Raw genomic sequence first — 20,495 nt, 5'->3', positions numbered from 1 at the left:
TTTTTTTTTTGTTTTTTTTTTTTTTTTTTTTTTTTTTTTTTTTTTTTTTTTTTTTTTTTTTTTTTTTTTTTTTGGTAACATTACAGGTCTTGTCCCCTGATATGAGTTTAGCTACAGTTAGGAATTACATCTGGAAGAAGCCCGAGGACTTGGTCCTCAATTACAGAATGCTTCAAGGCAGATGATCGCATGCATCAGGTATGTTGCTATTGTGCATGAAGTTCCCTCTTCTTCATGAAAGTTTGTTAAGGAAGGCTAAATTATAAAAATTACCTTGTAACTTTCTAACTCTCAACTCTTATTGTTTCAAAAGTTGCAATTGTTCTTTAAAAAATTGCAATATTTTCACTATTATTTCAAAAATTTATCAAAACTATCCTTGAGTAGAAAAAAGTTAGAATGTTAGAATGAAAAGTCCATGTGTTTGAATATGGTTCTTTTAAATTTAATCCAAAATAAACATTCTTGTAACCGTCCAAGCCCATGGCTAGCAGATATTGTCTTTGGGCTTTCCCTTTTGGATTTTCCCTCAAGGTTTCTAAAATGCGTTTGCTAGGGAGATATTTCCCCACCGTTACAGCAAACTGCATGGTGTCCACCCCCTTCGGGGTCCAACCTCCTCGCTGGCACATTGCCCAGTGTCTGGCTCTGATACCATTTGTAATGGCCCAAACCCACCGCTAGTAGATGTTGTCCTCATTGGACTTTTCCTTCCAAGCTTCCCCCAAGATTTTTAAAACGCGCCTGCTAGGGAGAAGTTTTGGTATTTTTGAAACGTGTATAAAAGATGAAAGGTATGCAACTTTTGAAAAGAAAGAGTATTGTCTCGATGAGGGTGAAGAGTCCTGAAAAGAGGGAAAAGAAAATCCGTAATGCATCACTGTGGGTAACCTTCTTGAGCTTTTCTTGTTGTCCTGTTATAGGTGAGTTTCTTTTGCTGAGGAAACTGGGAATGTTGTTTCTTCTTGGGGGTGCTTGAAACCATTTTATCCAGGCATTGCATTGCAAATCTGAATGAACATCATCAACCCATTTCACTATTCCGTGTTGCTACCTACTCGAACTTACCGAGAATTTTCTGGCTATCATTTTGAAGATGAAACGGCAGGCGCTATAGATCTTTCGATCTTCGTCTTTGGCCTGCAAGGTGTAGCTTTTGTAAGATACTGCAATAGAGGAGGAGGAGTCAGTGTTGAGCAAGGCTTGGTTGGGGATTTGAATGGTGCGGAAAGCTATGTAGATTTGAATGGTGGCTGCTGCTTGCTTACATACTTTAGTCTTAGAAAACCAAGTTGTGAAAGGTTCTTTTTGTTTTTATTTATTTATTCTTAAATAAAAGGCTTCTCTTTGTGCTCTACCGTTGAATGCAGAGCTCTCTTATTTTCATTTCAAAATTTTGCGCCCTATTCTGACCTGACTAACTGTACCCTTTTGGATGAAATGTCAAATAATGGAAACATTGTTGGAGACTGATAGATGAGACGGATGGGATGGGTCGGGGACGAGAATTATAATCTTTGTTATCGTTCTTGTCCTGCCCCTTCACTTAGAAAGTGTGGAAGACTATTTTTCGTATTAAAATTGGAGTTTTTAGAAGTTGTGGTTAACGTTACAATATTATTATTGTATTTATTAGGATGTTTTAGATTTTTCAATTAGAAAATGGGAACAATATCCGTTAGTGGTGGGCTTGAACTGTTATAAATGGTATTATAAATGGCATCAAAGTCAAACATCAAGCAGTGTGTCAGTGAGGACGTTGAACCTCAAAAGGGAGTGAATTTTGAGTTTAGGGTTCAGGGTTCTATCGAGGCATGCCTCTCGTGCCCATGCCATGTCATTTACGGATACCGTGCTGGATAGTGGGTGTATGTAGCAACCTCCAACACGCGGGCTGGGGCGCAATACGGCACACCCGTGTCACTTGGTACTGCTCTTGAAAAACTCATTTCAAAGGAAATCGCCTGAGACACTCGTTTTGGCTCGTCCACGTTGTGACAAACGTACGTGTCATAGCGTAGCTCACTTATTTTTGAAGAAAGTGTGTTCTAAAAATTTCAAGAAACTCCAAAAAAAAAAAAAAAAAAAATCGAAAAAAAATAGGGAAAGTCACCTCTAATTTAAAATATATTTAACATAAATTCAACTTTTGATTTTTTTTTTTTTTTTTTATTATTGAGGCCAATCATTTAAAACAAACTATAAAATTTATGAGGGTTTTTAATAATTTAAATAAAATATGTTTTTAAAAAAAATCATATTTTTACGAATCAATATTGAATTTCGTGATAAAAAAATAGATTAAAAATATATATTTTATATTTAAGACGAAACTACCTATAAATCTAATACATACTTATATAAGTTTAAAATTATGATAAAAGGCTTAAAATTTGCTTTATTTATTATTTATTATTATTATTACTATTATGTTGGAAATGGCAAGTAAATGTGGACAATGTGGTCTCTAGATTTTTATTCAATTAAAGCATACTCTAAACCAACTTTATAACACTATTTTATTTCATGTTTAATTTAGAAAATACGTTTCATACTTACTTTACAAATACCTTTCATTCCCAAAATAAATAAATAAATAAAAACTTTAATGTAAAGATAACCGCCATCCGCCGCCGATTATCCCTCGATCTTCCCCATGAGGCGACAAAATCTCTGTCAGGCTCATCGGACAATGCTCCGCTGTAATTGGTACTCCACTCTTAGTTTTGGTATATATCTGGTTAGTCCACTTTATTTTCCCTGCTTTGTCCTGTTCCGAACAGTGTTTTGATGCGTGTTCCAAAAGGAATTTGAACTTCCGGATTAGCTGGAATGGCTACATTAGCTTTACGGGTTTGTTTTAATTTACCCCTTTTTGTTGCTGAATTGTTCATTTTGTTGTCAGCTCAACGCAGAACGTGTTGGTTGGGTTGTTTTTGTTCGAGAATTCAATGGGATTCTCTCTCTCTCTGGAATATGAATGCGGTTTATTTAAGCTGTTCATGAAAGTGATTAGCGCTGAATCTCGAAATTGTTTTGATTTTTGGAAGCTGAAGAACGTGTCTAGCTTATCTCATTGCTTGCAATAAGACATGGCATCTTGTTTAGGCGTTGGGGGGTCATTGTTTGGAGCTTCAGTTCAACGGAATAGAGCTTCTTTAGTTAGGGAGAGGGAGAGGAGTTGTTCTTCAATAGGCAAGGGCAATGGAAGGTTGAAATCTGAAGGTGAAGAGAAGAAGATCAAGCTGAGAAATGATGTTCCAGAGAAATTGGAGCCATTTTGGGATGATGGGTATGGAACTATGACATTGAAAGACTACTTTGCTGCTGCTAAGGAGTTTACTCGGCATCCTGATGGCGGTCCGCCGCGCTGGTTTTGCCCTGTTGCATCTGGATATCCATTAAAGGGTTCTCCAATTCTTTTGTTCTTACCTGGTAATGATTTTGCATCAGCTGATAAGTTCAAAACTGATATCAAATTTATAAACATGGAATGTTTGAGATAGAAGTTTTGATAGTATGCTTAATCTTTGAACACATTTCATGTTTTTCCAGCTTTGAATGAATTGTTCTAATTTGGTAGTATTGGCTTTGTACTCTTTAGGAGCGGATGGCACTGGATGTGGCCTCATCATGCATCATCAAGCTCTTGGGAAGTAAGCCATTCACTTCTCATACGGTCGAATTGATACTTCATGAAAATTCAAACTAAATTTACTTCGGAACTGAAACATGTATTGTGACATCCTACAGTCCCACATTAGTTGGGAAGGAGAACGAAACACCCTTTATAAGGATGTGGAAACCTTTCCCTACCATACGCGTTTTAAAGCCTTGAGAGGAAGTCCGAAAGGGAAAGTCCAAAGAGGACAATATCCTTTAAATCTGAATGTGATAAGCAAGCATATCTCTTGACGTGGTTGTTTTGATGAATTGTGGAACATTCTATCTCTGTAAACTGGTTTTGTTAATAGGATCCCAGACAGGGTAAGGAAGTTTCTTTTGTAAAAATGTGGACGGAGATGATTCTTGTAGACATATGGATGTAATTTGGATAATAAGTATGCTTGAATTGGTGACATTTCTTTTGCTTGTATGTCGATTTAGCGTCGTTTAAATCAGCAATCTTCTGATGCAGGGCTTTCGAAGTTCGGTGCCTACATATTCCTGTTCAAGATAGAACTCCATTTGAAGGTTTAAACATTTTCTTTATGCCTAGAATATTTTCAAGGATACAATTTTTATGAGTGCTTCGTGAGTCAACTTTTCCCATGTTTAAGGAATTCACGTAGATTTGTTCATGCACTTAAAACTTTAACTTGGTAAGGTTTGTTGGAATCGCACAATAGTGCACACACTCGATCTAGATGAATACAAAGAACTGGAGAGAGAATACAAAAAGTAAATTTTCAAAACACTGTCTAAAGGGTATATATATGGTTCGGTTTACTATATATAGCTTTATCGGATATAACCATCTACTATATATGACCATTTTTCTTTGAATAAGGAGTGGACTCCATAACCTAACAAGGTCTACATTGTTGTTGATTGTTCATTAACTAGAAGTGTTTATATACTGCTGATGAACCAAACTTGTGTTATCTGAAGGACTCGTGAAACTTGTTGAAGAAACTATCAGGTCAGAGCATGCTTCTTCCCCGAACAAACCGATTTATTTAGTTGGGGACTCATTTGGAGGATGCTTAGCACTTGCAGTTGCATCAAGTAATCCTGAAATTGACCTTGTTCTGATCTTAACAAATCCAGGTTGGTTCCATATTTGCAGTTTAGCTTCAAGTTCATTTAATCACATGATATGGTTTGGTCGTGCAATTTTCAGTGTCTTGACAGTTTTTTGGCCCTCCATCAGCTACATCTTTTGGCAGGTCTCAATTACAACCCTTGTTACCGTTGTTAGGAGCTATGCCTGATGCGCTGCACGAAACCGTTCTCTACCTTCTTAGCTTTGTTGTGGGTAAGTAGACTGCTACTAATTGTCTGTTTCTTTCTTTAGGTATATAGGATCATAACAGGAAATCTAGCAGAAAAAACGAGCAAGAAAAGGCAAAGCATTTTCTTGGTTTTTTGAGAGCGATAACAGCCCGAATCTAATGGGTTTGACAAATGCGCTTACGTGACAAAGGAGGATAAATCCCCCGTCTTTTGTTTTCCATCCATCCTGCCACTCGTACTTTTGTTGAAGATCAGATTCATGATCACTGTTTTCTGGGATGACAGTGAAATGGATTAAATGGAGGTTTGGTGGCTTATATATGGGCAATTTGGATATTCACGAAGGAAAAGGGGCTGCTTCTGGCATACCATTGATCTCACCAAGTATTGAGATCAATAGTAATAGAATTGTAGAAAAAAGGTTGTGAGATCCTACATCAGTTGGAGAGAGGAACGAAGCATTCTTTATAAGGGTGTGGAAACCTCTCCCTAACAGATGCGTTTTAAAAACCTTGAGAGAAAACTCGAAAGGGAAAGCCCAAAAAATACAATATTTGTTAGCGGTAAGCTTGGGTTGCTACAAATGGTATCGGAGCCAGACACCGGGTAGTGTGCCAGCGAGAATACTAGCCCCCAAGAGGAGTGGATTGAGGGGAAGCCCAAAAGAGAAAGCCCAAAAAGGACAACATCTGCTAGCAATGGGTAGTGGGCGGCTGTTACAAACACAATGCTAGTCCGTGAGATGCTTCATTCACCACTGCCTTTTCTTCTTACAACCTTAACAATAAGGAATGGCAAGGATTAAATTTTAACGATCTAAGGTTTTGACTACTTTGTTTGCTTCCTATTTCCTCTTCTTTTTCTTTCACCACCAATCAAAACGTGTCAATGAAGGATGATGAAGATGTTGAAACTAAGGCTCTAAATTACTCGGTTAAATTGATAATGTTCATGTCAGCATGGTTATTAGGTTCAAGGTGGGAATTGACTGATGAAGGGTGATGAATGTCCTTTATGGGTAACTGTGAGATCCCACATCGGTTGGAGAGGGAACAAAACATTACTTATAAGGGCGTGGAAATCTCTCCCTAGTAGACACATTTTAAAACATTGATGGGAAGCCCGAAAGGGAAAGCCCAAAGAAGACAATATATGCTTGCGGTGGGTTTGGACTGTTACAAACGGTATCAAAGTCAGATACCGAGTGGTGAGCTAGCAAGGACACTGGCCTCCAAGGGGTAGATTGTGAGATCCCACATCGGTTGGAAAGGGTAACAAAACATTACTTATAAGAGTGTGAAAACCTCTCCCTAGTGAACACGTTTTAAAACCTTGAGGGGAAGCCTAGAAGGGAAAATCCAAAGAGGACAATATCTGCTAGCGATGGGTTTGGGCTGTTACAGAAACTTACTCCAATAACAACCGAAGTCTACCGCTAGCAGATATTGTCTGCTTTAGCCTGTTACATATTGTTGTCAGCCTCACAGTTGTAAAACGCGTCTATTAGGGAGAGGTTTCACATTCTTCTAAGGAATGTTTCGTTTCCCTTTCCAACCGATGTAGGATCTCACAGATGAAGGGTGATGAATGTCCTTTTTGGGTAACTTACTCAAACACAAATCCGAAAGAATTATTTGGGAAGGTTAATCATTAAGAACTTGTCTTCTTCAAGTCTCATTTTCAGATATAGCCTTCTAAACGTTTCTTTGTTTTAAATCATACTTGATTAAAATTGGCAGACCTTTTTCCTTTGTTATCTTTGTTTGAACGAGATTTGCACTATAAATACTTATGGTGCAGTGTAAGAATTCCTGGATTTGTAGCTATGATTAAAAGGTAAAATCATGTTTATTTCTACTGCTACACCAGGTGAACCATTGAAAATAGCAACAGTCAATGTTGACAGAAAGCTTCCTCCAATGCAGCAATTAGAAAAAATGTCACTCAACTTGACTTCTCTACTACCATATCTCTCGGTAAGGAGGATATGATATCGCCTTTTTGTTCTATCTCTATTTGTTGTCAATATCGTTGTTATCTAGGTCATATTTCAAAAATTGAAAAGTTTCGTCCACTCTAGCAAGCGCGTTTTGAAGAAAAAAAAATTAAGATTTTTGTTACTGTTAACTAATGCGAGATGAGTGTTTTTCAGGAATTAGTTAGCATTATACCAAAGGATACCTTTCTTTGGAAGCTGAAGCTGCTCGAGTCAGCTGCTGCTTATGCTAATTCTCGCCTCCATGCTGTTAAAGCCGAAGTACTTGTGCTTGCCAGGTTTTTACCTAGAACTTAGTGTGTTTGTGCATGGGTGTGAGTGGTGTCTGTGTGTTTATAAACTGGAATTTCAATGCAAAAACATTGAAAGAATGCAAGAGCTAAAGTTCACAAAAAGAGAGACAAATGATCAAGTAAAACAAAACTTAAAAGGATAATAGTTACAAAAAGGTTTTGCCACCATAATCAATGGACAAACATTAGGACCTTACAAAGGACCGAACTTTACTCAAGGTTGTGAGATCTCACAATCCACTCCCTTTCATGGCCCAGTGTTCTCGCTGGCACTCGTTTCCCGTTCCAATCAATGTGGGATTCCCAATCCACCCTCTTTCAGGGCCCAGTGTTCTTGCTGGCACACCGCCTCGTGTCCACCCCCTTTGGGGCTCAGCCTCCTTGCTAGTACATTGCTCGGTGTCTGCCTCTGATACCATTTGTAATGGCCCAAGCCCACCACGAGTAGATATTGTCCTCTTTGGGCTTCCCCTTTCGGGCTTCTCCTCAAGGTTTTTAAAACGCCGCTGCTAGAGAGAGGTCTCCACACCCTTATAAAGAATGCTTCGTTCTCCTCCCCAACCGATGTGGGATCTCACAGTCTGACTCTGGTCTATCATGAACCACTTCCTGCCAAAATGATTCTGTTTGAGTTCTTTATTTTAAATTGTCAAATCATCCTACTCAATTATCAGAATTTGATTGTTTCATAGTTGGTCCAACGTTCATATAAGTGATTACAATTTGTTGTGCCTTTCAGTGGCAAGGATAACATGGTTCCAAGTCGAGATGAAGCCCAACGACTACAGAGATTATTACCGAACTGTAGAGTTCGGTATTTCAACGAAAATGGGCACGCCTTATTATTGGTACGTGAAAATATGGTAGATAATACCATGATTCCTTGCTGGTAGATAACATATACTAGCGGTTGATATAAAAGAAAAATTAACAAAAATGTTTCTGTTTCTGATTAGAAAAATGTAGAGAGCTGCACCATGCTTGTAACACTCTTCTCCTTTCTATCTTTCAAGTAAAATCATGACTTGTCACCATCATATCATGTAACAGGAAGATGGTATTGGTTTGATGACAGTAATCAAATGCACTAACAAGTATCGTCGATCAAGAAAGCACGATATTGTTTCAGATTATCTTCCGCCCAGTGTAGGAGAGTACAACTACGCTTTTACTCAAGTGACTGGGTAACTTTTACATCAATTATTCATCGAACTAATTTTTCATTGATGTATTGTTTCATTGAGTTCAAATTTAAATTGCGATGTCATTTTCCCTTCCATTTTTCAAGAAAGATGAGTTTTGTCCTTTGGCCAAGATCTTCAATCGAAGTAGAGCATAAACCTAAGAAAACGAAAGCCACACATGGACAGTTAAAGGAACTAATGAAATCAACTAAAGCCTCATGGATATCTTAATTTTCGCAACTTGATTACTGTTGATGAATGAAATGTTCTTGTTTTACAAAACATGTTAGATGGACACTGCTAGGAGTCACGGATCTCCACAATGGTATGGTATGATGTCCCTCCCAACAATCCTCCCCTCGAACAAGGTACACCATAGAGCCGCCTCTGAGGTCTATAGAGCCCTCGAACAGCCTCCCCTTAATTGAGGCTCGACTTCTTCTTTGGAGCCCTCAAACAAAGTGCATCCATTGTTCTATAGTTTAGTCACTTTTGACTACACTTTTGAGGCTCAATTCCTTGTTCGACATTTGAAGATTCTATTGACATGGCTAAGTTTAGGGCATAACTCTGATACCATGTTAGAAATCACAGATCTCCACAATGTTATGATATTGTCCACTTTGAGTATAAGCTCTCGTGACTTTGCTTTGGGCTTCCCCAAAAGGCCTCATACCAATGGAAATGTATTCCTTACTTATAAACCCATGATCAATCCCTAAATTAGCCAATGTAGGACTTCCTCCCAACAATCCTCAACCAACACGGGTTAGAGTACATAATTGGCTGGGCTACTGCCGTAGGTTCCATCTATATTTGGGCCTTGTTACTCCTATGCATGAACCAACCTTTTTATAAGTTTCTCCTCTGATTTACTTCTGTAGGCTGAAAGTTATTATGTGTGGCAGATTATTTCATTTTCTCGCGGGTTCTACGATGTTCTCAACTTTGGGAGATGGAACTATAGTGAGAGGTCTTTCTGGAGTTCCTAATGAGGGTCCTGTGTTGCTAGTAGGTTATCACAATTTATTAGGAATAGAGCTTGCTCCTTTAGTTGAAAGATTTATAAGAGAGAAGAATGTTGTGGTCCGTGGAATAGCACATCCGGAGTTGTTCTTGGGAAAACTCGACTCGGAATCTCCTGAAACTTCTATGGTTGACTGGATGAAAGTATTTGGTGCAGTACCTGTCACTGCTAACAATCTATACAAATTGTTGTCAGAAAAAGCTCATGTTCTCCTCTATCCCGGGGGTGCACGCGAGGCTCTTCACTACAAGGTACTTTACGTTCCTCACTATCACCTCGAAAAATTTGCAGTTTAATAGACTACAACTGATGTCGAGATAGAGAGAACACCGTGTAGCTGTAAACTCAAATTAAGCTTGATTTCCTTTTCTGTTCCTATAAATCAACTAAGCTAATGAATTTAAGTAGCTTAAACTTTTTGCATAAAATGACATTTGGAAAGTACTTATCTATTCTTAGGAATTACAGATCTCCACTATCCACTATGGTATGATATTGTCTACTCTGAGCATAAGCTCTCATGGCTTTGTTTTGGGCTTTCCCAAGAGGCCTTGCCAATGAAGAAATCCATGATCATTCCATAAATTAGCCAATGTGGGACTCCCTCCCAACAATCCTCCCCTCGAACAAAGTACACCATAGAGCCTCTCTTGAGGTCTATGTAACACTCGAACAGCCTCCCCTTAATCGAGACTCGACTCCTTTCTCTGGAGCTCTTACAACAAATTACACCCTTTGTTCGACACATAAGTCACTTTTGACTACACCTTCGATTCTAACAATTTCTTTGTTCGACACTTGAGGATTTTATTGACATGGCTAAATTAAGGGCATAGCTCTGATACCATGTTAGGAATTACATAGCTCCACAATGGTATGATATTGTCCACTTGAGCTTAAGCTCTCAGGGCTTTTTTTAGGCTTCTCCAGTAGGCCTCATACCGATGTATTCCTTACTTGTAAACTCATGATCATTCCCTAAATTAGCCAACGTGGGACTCTCTCCCAACCATTCCCAACATCTGTAACCACAGGGTTATGCAGTCTTAAAGATTTTCATGTACTTCAGTTTTGCATGATTCAGTTTTTGAGTATTTAAACTCTTAGCATCACGTTATCACAGCATTGAGAGTTCATGGCGGTGTTTTTGTGGAGTCAAAATGACCCATCTTGCCACGTTTTCATATAATGGTTGAGGTTAACGTTTCCCATGTTCGTTCATTGTTTCCTCTGAAAACTTGACAGGGTGAAGAGTATAAGCTGTTCTGGCCGAATCAACAAGAGTTTGTGAGGATGGCTGCTCGTTTTGGCGCTACAATTGTACCGTTTGGTGCTGTTGGAGAAGATGATATGGCACAAGTAAGTTTGATTCCCCATCCAATTTGATGATATTCAATTACCATTTGGCAGCTCAAGTATAAGGAGTTTTGATAGGACCCCATTCCTAACCACTCCCCACTCGAACCACTCGTTACTAACCGACTCCTTGAGAAGTTAGGAAGACTCGATTTAACCGACCCAATAACTTGAGTTTGTAAAACCATCAACCAAACTTGGGTAGGCTATCATAGCTCGACGCCCTCACCTCAAACAAGGAGCCATATGGGCCCGAAAACCTATGGACACCTTTCAGAGACGTGCATATTTTTCATGAAACTTGCTTAAACAGGCAAAAAATGGCGCAAACTTGTCTTTTTGTTCATATTTTTCATGAAACTTGCTTAAACAGGCAAAAAATGGTGCAAACTTGTCTTTTTGTTCACTACCTTTCTGATTATTATCATCATCGTGGTCGTATTTCATATTTGCAGCTGGTTTTAGATTATAACGACTTCATGAAAATTCCTGTACTTAATGACAGCCTCAGAGAAGTAAATGAGAATTCTGCTAAAGTGAGGTAACTGTTCTTCATCATCATGAGAAAACATTTTAGGACCTTGCTTTATGTCTTGTCTCACTTTCCCTTTTGAATAAACAAGCATTACAAATGTCAATCGAAGTCGATTCTTCTTTCTGGATGTTGAATATACCATGGTTTCAGGGATGTGGATAGCGGAGAGGTTGCTAGTCAGGTTCTTTTCATCCCTTTGCTCTTTCCGAAGATACCTGGTCGTTTATATTACCTATTCGGTAAGCCAATAGTAACTAAAGGGCGAGAGGAGTTTCTGAAGGACAAGAAAAACGCTAACGATCTGTATAATCATGTGAAATCCGAAGTCGAACTTAGTTTAGCTTACTTGATTAAGAAGCGAAAGGAGGATCCATATCGAAGCCTTATCGACCGAACGGTGTATAGAGCCATATACTCCTCTCAACATGAAGTTCCTACATTTGACCCTTGAATTTGGTTTTGTTCTTCCATCCCAGCCTGAAGAAGATGCCTATACTATAAACAGTATATTTTGCTCATTTTTATGATATATTTGTGGATTTGATTGACTAGACTTGGATAAGTTCAATAAAGATTGATATTAGAAACTCCTATGAGTTGCTTACTTCAAGTGCTACTTAGCGAGTTCATGTTTCTGAATAGAAATCTGATGCTCGATCTCATGGATCCATCATCCTTTCGTGATGGATGGATTTACAAACTAATGGAAGAAAGCTGTGAGATCCCACGTCGGTTGGAGAGGGGAATGAACCACTCTTTCTAAAGGTGTGGAAACCTCTCCCTAACAGTTACGCGTTTTAAAACCGTATGGTTGAAGACAATACGTAGTAGGCCAAAGTGGACAATATCTGTTAGTGGTGGGCTTAGGGAGCCAGATATTGGGTGGTGTGCCAGCAAGGATGTTAGGCCCCAAGGAGAGTGGATCGTGAGATCCCACATCAGTTGGAGAGGGGAACGAAACATTCTTTATAAGAGTGTGGAAACCTCTTCTTGACAGTTACGCGTTTTAAAACCGTAAGGTCGAAGACGATATGTTATAGGCCAAAGCGACAAGTCGACGATCCGGTTGTGTGCTAGCGAGGATACTAGGCCTCCAAGGAGGGTAGATTGTGAGATCCCACATCAGGTGGAGAGGGGAACGAAGCATTGTTTATAAGAGTGTGTAAACTTCTTCCTAATAGATGCATTTTAAAACTGTGAGACTAACAGCGATATGTAACGGGCCAAAATGAATAATATTTGTTAGTAGTGGGCTTGGACGGTTACAAATAGTATCAAAGCCAGACACCGGGTTGTGTGCCAGCGAGGATGCTAGGTTCTCAAGGAGGGTGGATTGTGAGATCCCACATCGGTTGGAGAGGGGAACGAAGTATTTTTTATAAGAGTGTGGAAATCTCTCCCTAACAAACGCATTTTAAAATCGTGAGGCTGACGGTGATACGTAACAGGCTAAAACGGACAATATCTGTTAGCGGTGGACTTGGGCTGTTACAAAAACTTACCGCCACCATTGATGAATTGTGAAAAGGATCTCCAGCTAGTGGTTGAAACTATAATCTTTAAGCTCTGACGTGCAGCTACATCTGTAAACAGCAGTGAAGAGAATAATGTCAGTAACACCATCAGATTAAGATTCCATTATCTTGCCATAGGATCCAAAAGAAAGGACCCTATTTGACGTCACACTAAATTAGCTTCTTAGTGTAACACCCGCCCATCGAGAACTCGAATCACAGGAGTTACTAACGACACAGATAATAAAAACTAGTTGTGAATCATGTTATTTATAAACAGTAAACGTAAAACTAAGTAATATCTACAACTCAAAATAACCCGTATAAGATTTTATCAACAAAAATACATGTACATAAAACATACTCGGAAAAGGATGCTTTGAAGTTTCTAGACTAGCTGCCTCGTCACCTCGGTTGCTCTGCATCATCTCATATATGCTTGTTTATAATTTTCAGACACATATGTATGAATTAGCTTCTTTGAACGGATGATCCACAACAATTTGAGGTAATAAAATGGTGGACGTTGTTAGCCATGACAAGAGACCAACCATGTGAAATCTTACATTGGTTAGGGAGGAGAACGAAACATTCAAAGGGTGTGTAAATCTCTTCTTAGGAAACGAGTTTTAAAAACCTTGAGGGGAAACCCGAAAGGGAAAGCCCAAATAAGACAATATCTACTAGCGGTGGGTTTGGGCCGTTACGGACCAAAAGCTTATAAAACCATATTCGAAGGTCTTCCGAGGATGCACGGGAGGATGCATGGTGATTTCTCTGGAAGTTCATCTGGGTTTTCTGTATTTTTGTTAGAATGTTCATAGTCGTCGGTTCTTTCACTGTTTAGTTCTTATTCTTCTTCTAGCATGAGTTGTGGCGCTTGAAGATAAGTCTTCTGTGTTTAGTATTCTCTCTTATTGTACATACTTAAGTCATCGATATAAACTTCTAGCTAATATTTCTACTTGCATTTCCTCTCTCCTGCATATGTATTCATCTAAATCGAGTATATGTTGTTATGCGATTCTAACACTAACGACACAAAATTTGAACCTGACAGCTTTGTACTCGACCCAGAGATAGATCTCATCGACGCACGAAAAAAACCTAAACACATGGTTGATAATGCCTCTAGACAACCCACGAGTCTAAAATAGCCTTGGATATCGCACGTGTCCAAGAGATAATGGTAATTTGTCTTCATTTGCAAGTTTGTATCATTCGAGTTTGACTGAGGTTCCTATTCATGTCACAAGGCCTTAGTAATTTACCTCTAAATTTTATGAAGTCGTGCAAATCGCAAGTATCTAAATATAGCATAACGTCTAGTTTTATCGAGTACTCGTTTGAATTTACATAGCTCAAAGTTTTCAATTTTTTATCGAAAAAAAAATCTTTAAAAACAATATATATATATATATATATATATATATATATATATATATATATATATATTTTTGTAGTGTTCTAATTAAAAATAAATAAATAAAACTTATAAACCAACATCAAAACAATATTTAGCCATCAATTTTCAAATTTTTTTCTCTACAAAGTTTAAAAATTATTTAATAAATTTATATATTCATTTTTTTTTAGAAATTAACTATATTAAATTAAATTTTGCAAACTCTTTACATTTTATATCTAATAAGATTATATACATTTAATTTTATTTTAGATGTATTCGTAAAATTTAAATTAAGTTAACAACCTATTAATCATGAAGTTAATTATCTATTTTATATATATATATATATATCTCGAAAGTGCCTCAAGAAAGTTATCGAGGACGATGACTTAGACTAAATTAAGTGAGATAGAATGTCACAATCTGCAATATGATTGTGCCTTGAGTAAGTCATCGAGGACGATGAATAAGTTAAGTGGGGGAAAATGTCACAACCATATGAAGAGAGTAGGTTGTGACCCTCACGCCATGATAAGCAAAGCAGCGTCCCTCAAGAGACGCCCATCCGACCACATGCGGGCCAATATAGAAGAGTGTCATGATGCGATCGAGGAGGACGATGCATCATCTAACACACCACCATGTAAAGTGGGCATGGAAGACAAACACAAGAAAGACAAAGACATCAATAGACATGAAGGACAAAGATAGGCTTGTTCAAGGGCCGATATATATATATATATATATTAAAGGCATATTTTACATAAAACTGATGGATGCTCCGATTGAAAAAAATCAGTGGGGTCATGTCGGTACGACTGAATATGCGTTAGAAAGGTCAATCCCTCCCCTACGACACCAAAAAAAATCGGGTCGAACTTACCTCCTTTAGTAGCTCGGTGGAATCAATGAGTTTTTCAACACCCGAAGGTAGCCGCACAAGCCTAAGAGAGAGTGTAGGGGGTGTATGTTCCTTCACTATTTTAGCAAAAGTTTCTGGGGCTCGAGCCAGCTTTGCGCTTTGATCTGGAAGACATTCTATATCATGTACCCATGTTCCTATACGTATATCGGCGAATAGTATGCAATTTTCTATTTAAAAATTTAGATCAAGTCTCTCGTATATAGTTGCAAGGGGTGTGGCCAAGAAGCAACCAACTGACTGCCCCCTTCCATTCGGCTTTCTTCGCTGTGTGAATAAGGTCTTAGGATGTATGGTCATTCTGGGCAGGTCGCAATAAGTCGCTAGTCGAAGGTTTGGACCAATCGCAATTTATCACCATCTTGCCCACTTCCAATTGATGACTGGCTATTAAATAAGTGTTGACTAAGTCTCTGTGCTCGGGCTCGGCTCCCGAACTGTACGTAAGCTGCCTCTTCATTAGATTTTTTATGTTAAGTTACAAGTTTATGACTTTAAGGTTTATGTCTATTTAGTCCCTAAACCTTAAAAAAAAAATGTCTAATAAATTCTTAAATTATTAATTCAACAAATAAGTTTTTTTTTTTTAAATTTAATTTTAAATAATCTAAAACCTAAAGATTATCAAATATAATCTTAAAAATTAAATTTAATTTCACAGTCAACCAAATAAACATAAATTTTATTAAATAAATATAATCCTAATATATTTGTCATGGATGGACGTTAACAACCCTACTAGTTTTCTAAATACCGAAAGTACCCCGACGACCAGAGTCGCCCTGCAAAACCCTCTCAACCTCTCTATAGCACCGCTATATAAATTTGTAAATTACGTTTCTCCCAAACCCTTCTCAGTGCTAAACCCTAATTCTCGCTCCCTCCCCCTCTTTCCCGACGCCGAACTTCGTGAAGGTAATGCGAATTTCTCTCTCTCAATCATTCTCCGACGTCTTACTTTTGAGTTCCGATAATGGGTAAGTTTGATCGGTAGCCGTAGCTATGAAGTTTGGTCGGTTGTTATTAGACCGGCCATGGGAGCAGCAGTTTTGTAGTTTCGAGGAACTTCTGAAGTATCATAGTGAAATCATGATCTTCATTGGATAATCTAATGTGGATATTGGAATTAGATGCTATTTTTTGCCTGTAGAAAGAACATATTGCGGTTGCCTTAGTGATGCCTGAAGTATGTTTATTTATATTGTTTTAATGTGGAAGGAACTGAAGATTTTTGCTTTGGTTTCAGTTTGGATTTTTAAGTGAATTGTTTGACTAACGTGCAATGGGAATGGTTTTGTATCTCTCAGGTGTATTGGGGAGGTCGTGAAGATGCTGGTCTTGTTCGAGACGTCGGCAGGCTTTGCCCTGTTTAAAGTTTTGGATGAAGGAAAGCTCAACAAAGTTGAGGTAGATGCTGTTTGAAAATTGTTTGAGTATATTTCGTTTGAAGGTGGATGTGTAAAAATAGCTATTTTTTATGGTTTGATGGTTGCCTAATGTTCATTGGCAATAGTATAAGTTAAGTAGAAAATGTGTCGTTCACTTGATTAAATATATATCATAAGTGAATACATATATGTACTGATTTCTTCCTATGTTTATGGATCTTAATTTCCAAACTATTTTGAATGTAGGATTTATGGAAGGATTTTTCCAATGCAGAATCTGCTAGACAGGTAATCTCTCTTAATCTACAGCCACTACCACATTCGCATCCATTTTACAGGGATTCTTTGACATGAGATTTCTCCATTCAAGAAATGTACTGTATTAGGGCATGTAAAATGTCAATGTGTACTTTTTCCTGTTGACGTTCTCTTTTGCAAGGACCTAACGTTTTGATCTCATTGTATCAGGTGGTGAAGCTCAAGGCTTTTTCTAAGTTTGAAAATATGTCAGAAGCTTTGGAAGCTACCACATTGTTGATTGACAGCAAACCCAGCAAAGGATTGCGTAAATTTTTACGAGCCAACTGTGATGGTGAAACCTTGGGTGTTGCTGATTCTAAGCTTGGAAATATAATCAAAGAGAAGCTGGTATGCGGCTGGTTCTACAAATAATTTTTTACTGGTTTGCGTATGAAGTTATCCTATGTTATTGAGTGTCATTTACTTCTTTTCATGCAGCAAATAGATTGTGTGCACAACAGTTCTATTATGGAGTTGATAAGAGGTTTAAGAAACCAATTGAATGAACTCATATTGGGTCTAGCTGTTCAAGATTTGGCACCAATGAGCTTGGGATTGTCTCATAGTTTGTCTCGGTATAAACTGAAGTTCAGTGCTGATAAGGTTTGTTCTTTTTCAGATTTAGCATTGATGGCTGTTGGCTTTTTAAATAGACGTTTATTGTTGATATTGTTAGTGCACTTTTTCAACAAAATGATATAATTCATGTTTAATCCGATTTTCAGGTGGATACAATGATCATACAAGCTATTGGATTGCTTGATGATCTTGACAAGGAGTTGAACACTTATGCAATGCGGGTTAGGGAGTGGTATGGCTGGCATTTTCCAGAGCTTGCTAAAATTATTCAGGATAACATACAATATGCCAAGACGGTGAAATTAATGGGCAACCGTGATAATGCAGCTCAGCTTGATTTCTCCGAGGTATATATATGGTATTTGTTAAAGTCCGGTGTCGCTTGTATGCTTGTTTCATGTCAATGGCTAATGTCTACCTATTCTTCCAACTCAAGCAAGCCTTGAACTAGCTTAGTATCTAACTGTTTGACCCACCTTTTTGGAGTTGAATGTGTTCGTGGCATAAGAAAGTGATGTCGGTTTCCTTCCCAATGGAGCCATGTTAACTTTACTTTAACATTATAGAAATTCTTGTGCTGTTTACATTTCCAAATGTTGATTTTTTATGCATATTTCAATCTAGATATTGCCAGAGGAGGTTGAGACTGAGCTGAAGGAGGCCTGTATGATATCAATGGGAACTGAAGTTAGTGATCTTGATTTGATAAATATTAGAGAGCTCTGTGATCAGGTCCTTTCTCTTTCTGAATACAGAGCCCAACTGTATGATTATCTAAAAAGCAGGATGAACACCATTGCTCCTAACTTGACTGCACTCGTTGGAGAGCTTGTCGGTGCCCGCCTAATTGCCCATGGTGGAAGTTTACTTAATCTTGCTAAGCAGCCTGGAAGCACAGTGCAGATTCTTGGAGCTGAGAAGGCTCTGTTCAGAGCTCTCAAAACAAAGCATGCAACTCCCAAGTATGGTCTCATCTATCATGCATCCTTAATTGGTCAGGCCGCTCCCAAGCTCAAAGGAAAAATCTCTCGGTCTCTTGCTGCTAAAACTGCGTTGGCAATTAGGTGCGATGCTCTGGGCGATGGCCAAGATAACTCGATGGGTCTTGAAAACCGTGCCAAGGTACTCTTTTTCTTGGTATCTGTTTCATTTCTTTGTCTTTTAAGATCTATGGAAGTGTCTGAAACATGACCGTTTACTCAGCTGGAAGCAAGGTTAAGAAACCTTGAGGGTAGAGAGTTGGGACATGTTGCTGGTTCGGCTAAAGGCAAACCAAAGATCGAAGCCTACGACAAGGACCGGAAGAAGAGTGCTGGGGGCTTGATAACCGCTGCCAAGGTCTGATTGTCATTTCACAATCTGTTATTCGTCCACTTGTTTGTATAGACGACTGACTTTTCTGTTTTATGTAGACATATAACACCGCAGCGGATTCTATCATCGGTAAGCTCGAGAAGGCTGTTGAGGAGGAAGCAAATGCCCCTTTAACTGTTGAAGGGAAGAAAGAAAAGAAGACGAAAAAGAAGAGGGCAGATGAAGAGGAAACAGTTAAGGAGGACGATTCGAAACCTGAAGTCGGAAAGGACGAGAAGAAGAAGAAAAAGAAGAAACAAACTGAAGAAGCTGAAGAAGTACAAAACGGAGGCGGGGAGAAGGAAAAGAAGAAGAAAAAGAAGAAGAGAACGGAAGAACCCGACGAAGTAGAAAAAGATGGCGGTGCGGAGGAGGAGAAAAAGAAGAAAAAGAAGCGAAAGCACGCAGAAGACGAGGAAGAGGAAACCGAACAGCCTAGCAAAAAGAAAGAAAAGAAGAAGAAGAAGAAGAGAAGTGAAGATTGAGTGTGTTATGGAAGGAGGCAGTTTTGTTAGCATAGGGTGTATAATTAGATTGATGGTGTTTTGTTTTATTAAGTTATTATGTCTGAATCTCTCTAATGTATTCTCCAATCTCTTACAGATTCATATTTTGGCGGAGGTTGGAAGAGCTTCTTGAATTAGGGGCGCTCTCCTGCAGGGAATATGGTATTTGTGAGTGAAATGTTCTTAGGCTGCTATTATTATCCTGTCTTATTTCTTGAATTTTTTTATCCCTTAAATTAAATTTGGGTCTTTTTTTTTTTTTTTTTTACTCTTAAACCTAATATTTATACTATTGTTATTATTATTATTATTATTTTTTATTTTTTTTATTTTTTTTTGTGGATCATTAGGTACAATAGTTCATGATTTAAAATTCATTGACTTGTTGCAAATTTTCATGTCCTTAGGTCGGCCGATTGTTGAAATAATTGAAATTAAAAAAATTGCAATGACTTGGACTAATAATTGAGAAATGAGAAATTATATATTAATTAGTTGAAAATGGTTAATATTTTGTTTTAGAAATATATTTGAATAAATTTTCATTAATACTATATTTTTTTAAAAAGAAAAATAAAATCTTAAAATTTTCTTTTTAATTTAAATTAGTCCCTATATTTTAATTGAATATATATATATATATATAGATATATAGTTAGTAATTTATTTATTAATTAAGTGAAAAATGGTTAATATTTTATTTTTAAAACATATTTAAATAAATTTCGTTAATACTACATTTTTAAAAAATAAAAAATAAAATCTTAAATTTTCTTCTTACAATATATTTTATTAAAGTTAAGTTAATATATTTGAATACGTAAAAATGATTAATATTTTGTTTTAGAAATATATTTGAATAAATTTTTACTAATACTACACTTTTTAAAAAATAAAAAAAATTCTTAAAATTTTCTGTTACATTCTTGACCTAATATATATATATATATAATATTGGATATCTTGCACAAATATGTTTACAAGTGAAATAATTATCTGTTCTAATCGTGGCGGTATATCTTTTCGAAAAATAGTTGAGTTCTCCTATCTTTTGTTATGTTCTCTAGTCCTAAAACTTACGTCTCGTTTTTGTAGCAGCATCCCTCTAAGGCATCTTTTTTAGCATTATGACACCACACCTTGTGGCAGCTCGAGCTAGTAGTCCATTTTTTTGAACC

The 20,495-nt window shown here is 37.6% G+C and overlaps 3 protein-coding genes across 5 annotated transcripts in view; all 3 read left to right on the top strand.

The window, feature by feature from the left end:
* The window catches only part of LOC111465442 (WD repeat-containing protein 48-like), a 14,473-nt gene extending 13,000 nt beyond the window's left edge, over positions 1-1,473 (top strand). For 2 of the 3 annotated variants that reach the window (XM_023109824.1, XM_023109822.1), the window contains exons 18-19: positions 87-198; positions 924-1,473. In XM_023109824.1, coding sequence (XP_022965592.1) covers positions 87-185 — 99 coding nt within the window. In that variant the 3' untranslated portion in view covers positions 186-198; positions 924-1,473. The remainder of the gene's footprint in view (positions 1-86; positions 199-923) is intronic. The other variant, XM_023109823.1, reaches the window with a different exon arrangement.
* Positions 1,474-2,623: 1,150 nt separating this feature from the next.
* Positions 2,624-11,928, top strand: LOC111465459 (acyltransferase-like protein At1g54570, chloroplastic). Its single transcript, XM_023109847.1, has 14 exons — positions 2,624-2,740; positions 2,906-3,435; positions 3,605-3,656; positions 4,139-4,194; positions 4,612-4,770; positions 4,874-4,978; positions 6,826-6,932; positions 7,109-7,230; positions 7,985-8,093; positions 8,296-8,429; positions 9,338-9,707; positions 10,702-10,815; positions 11,268-11,353; positions 11,498-11,928. Exons 2-14 carry the CDS (start codon positions 3,093-3,095, stop codon positions 11,796-11,798), a joined length of 2,058 nt encoding a protein of 685 aa, XP_022965615.1. The 5' UTR covers positions 2,624-2,740; positions 2,906-3,092; the 3' UTR covers positions 11,799-11,928.
* A 4,072-nt stretch (positions 11,929-16,000) lies between these two features.
* Positions 16,001-19,536, top strand: LOC111465488 (probable nucleolar protein 5-2). The gene is made up of 9 exons (XM_023109889.1): positions 16,001-16,106; positions 16,499-16,598; positions 16,826-16,867; positions 17,048-17,227; positions 17,318-17,482; positions 17,605-17,805; positions 18,083-18,580; positions 18,662-18,796; positions 18,871-19,536. The coding sequence occupies exons 2-9, from the start codon at positions 16,521-16,523 to the stop codon at positions 19,294-19,296; spliced, it is 1,725 nt and encodes a 574-aa protein (XP_022965657.1). The 5' UTR covers positions 16,001-16,106; positions 16,499-16,520; the 3' UTR covers positions 19,297-19,536.
* The last annotated feature ends 959 nt before the right edge of the window (positions 19,537-20,495 follow it).

Source organism: Cucurbita maxima, unplaced genomic scaffold (assembly GCF_002738345.1).
Source record: "Cucurbita maxima cultivar Rimu unplaced genomic scaffold, Cmax_1.0 Cma_Scf00029, whole genome shotgun sequence".
In the NCBI taxonomy this organism is placed as follows: Eukaryota; Viridiplantae; Streptophyta; class Magnoliopsida; order Cucurbitales; family Cucurbitaceae; genus Cucurbita; species Cucurbita maxima.
This window is presented reverse-complemented; position numbering and strand designations above follow the sequence as displayed.

Coding starts and splice junctions, on each gene's coding strand:
- LOC111465459 (XM_023109847.1), top strand. CDS start 3,093: ATGGCATCTTGTTTAGGCGTTGGGGGGTCATTGTTTGGAGCTTCAGTT. Junction 3,436..3,604: donor AATTCTTTTGTTCTTACCTG/GTAATGATTTTG, acceptor TGTACTCTTTAG/GAGCGGATGGCACTGGATGT. Junction 7,231..7,984: donor GAAGTACTTGTGCTTGCCAG/GTTTTTACCTAG, acceptor TGTGCCTTTCAG/TGGCAAGGATAACATGGTTC.
- LOC111465488 (XM_023109889.1), top strand. CDS start 16,521: ATGCTGGTCTTGTTCGAGACGTCGGCAGGCTTTGCCCTGTTTAAAGTT. Junction 17,228..17,317: donor ATATAATCAAAGAGAAGCTG/GTATGCGGCTGG, acceptor CTTTTCATGCAG/CAAATAGATTGTGTGCACAA. Junction 17,806..18,082: donor CTCAGCTTGATTTCTCCGAG/GTATATATATGG, acceptor ATTTCAATCTAG/ATATTGCCAGAGGAGGTTGA.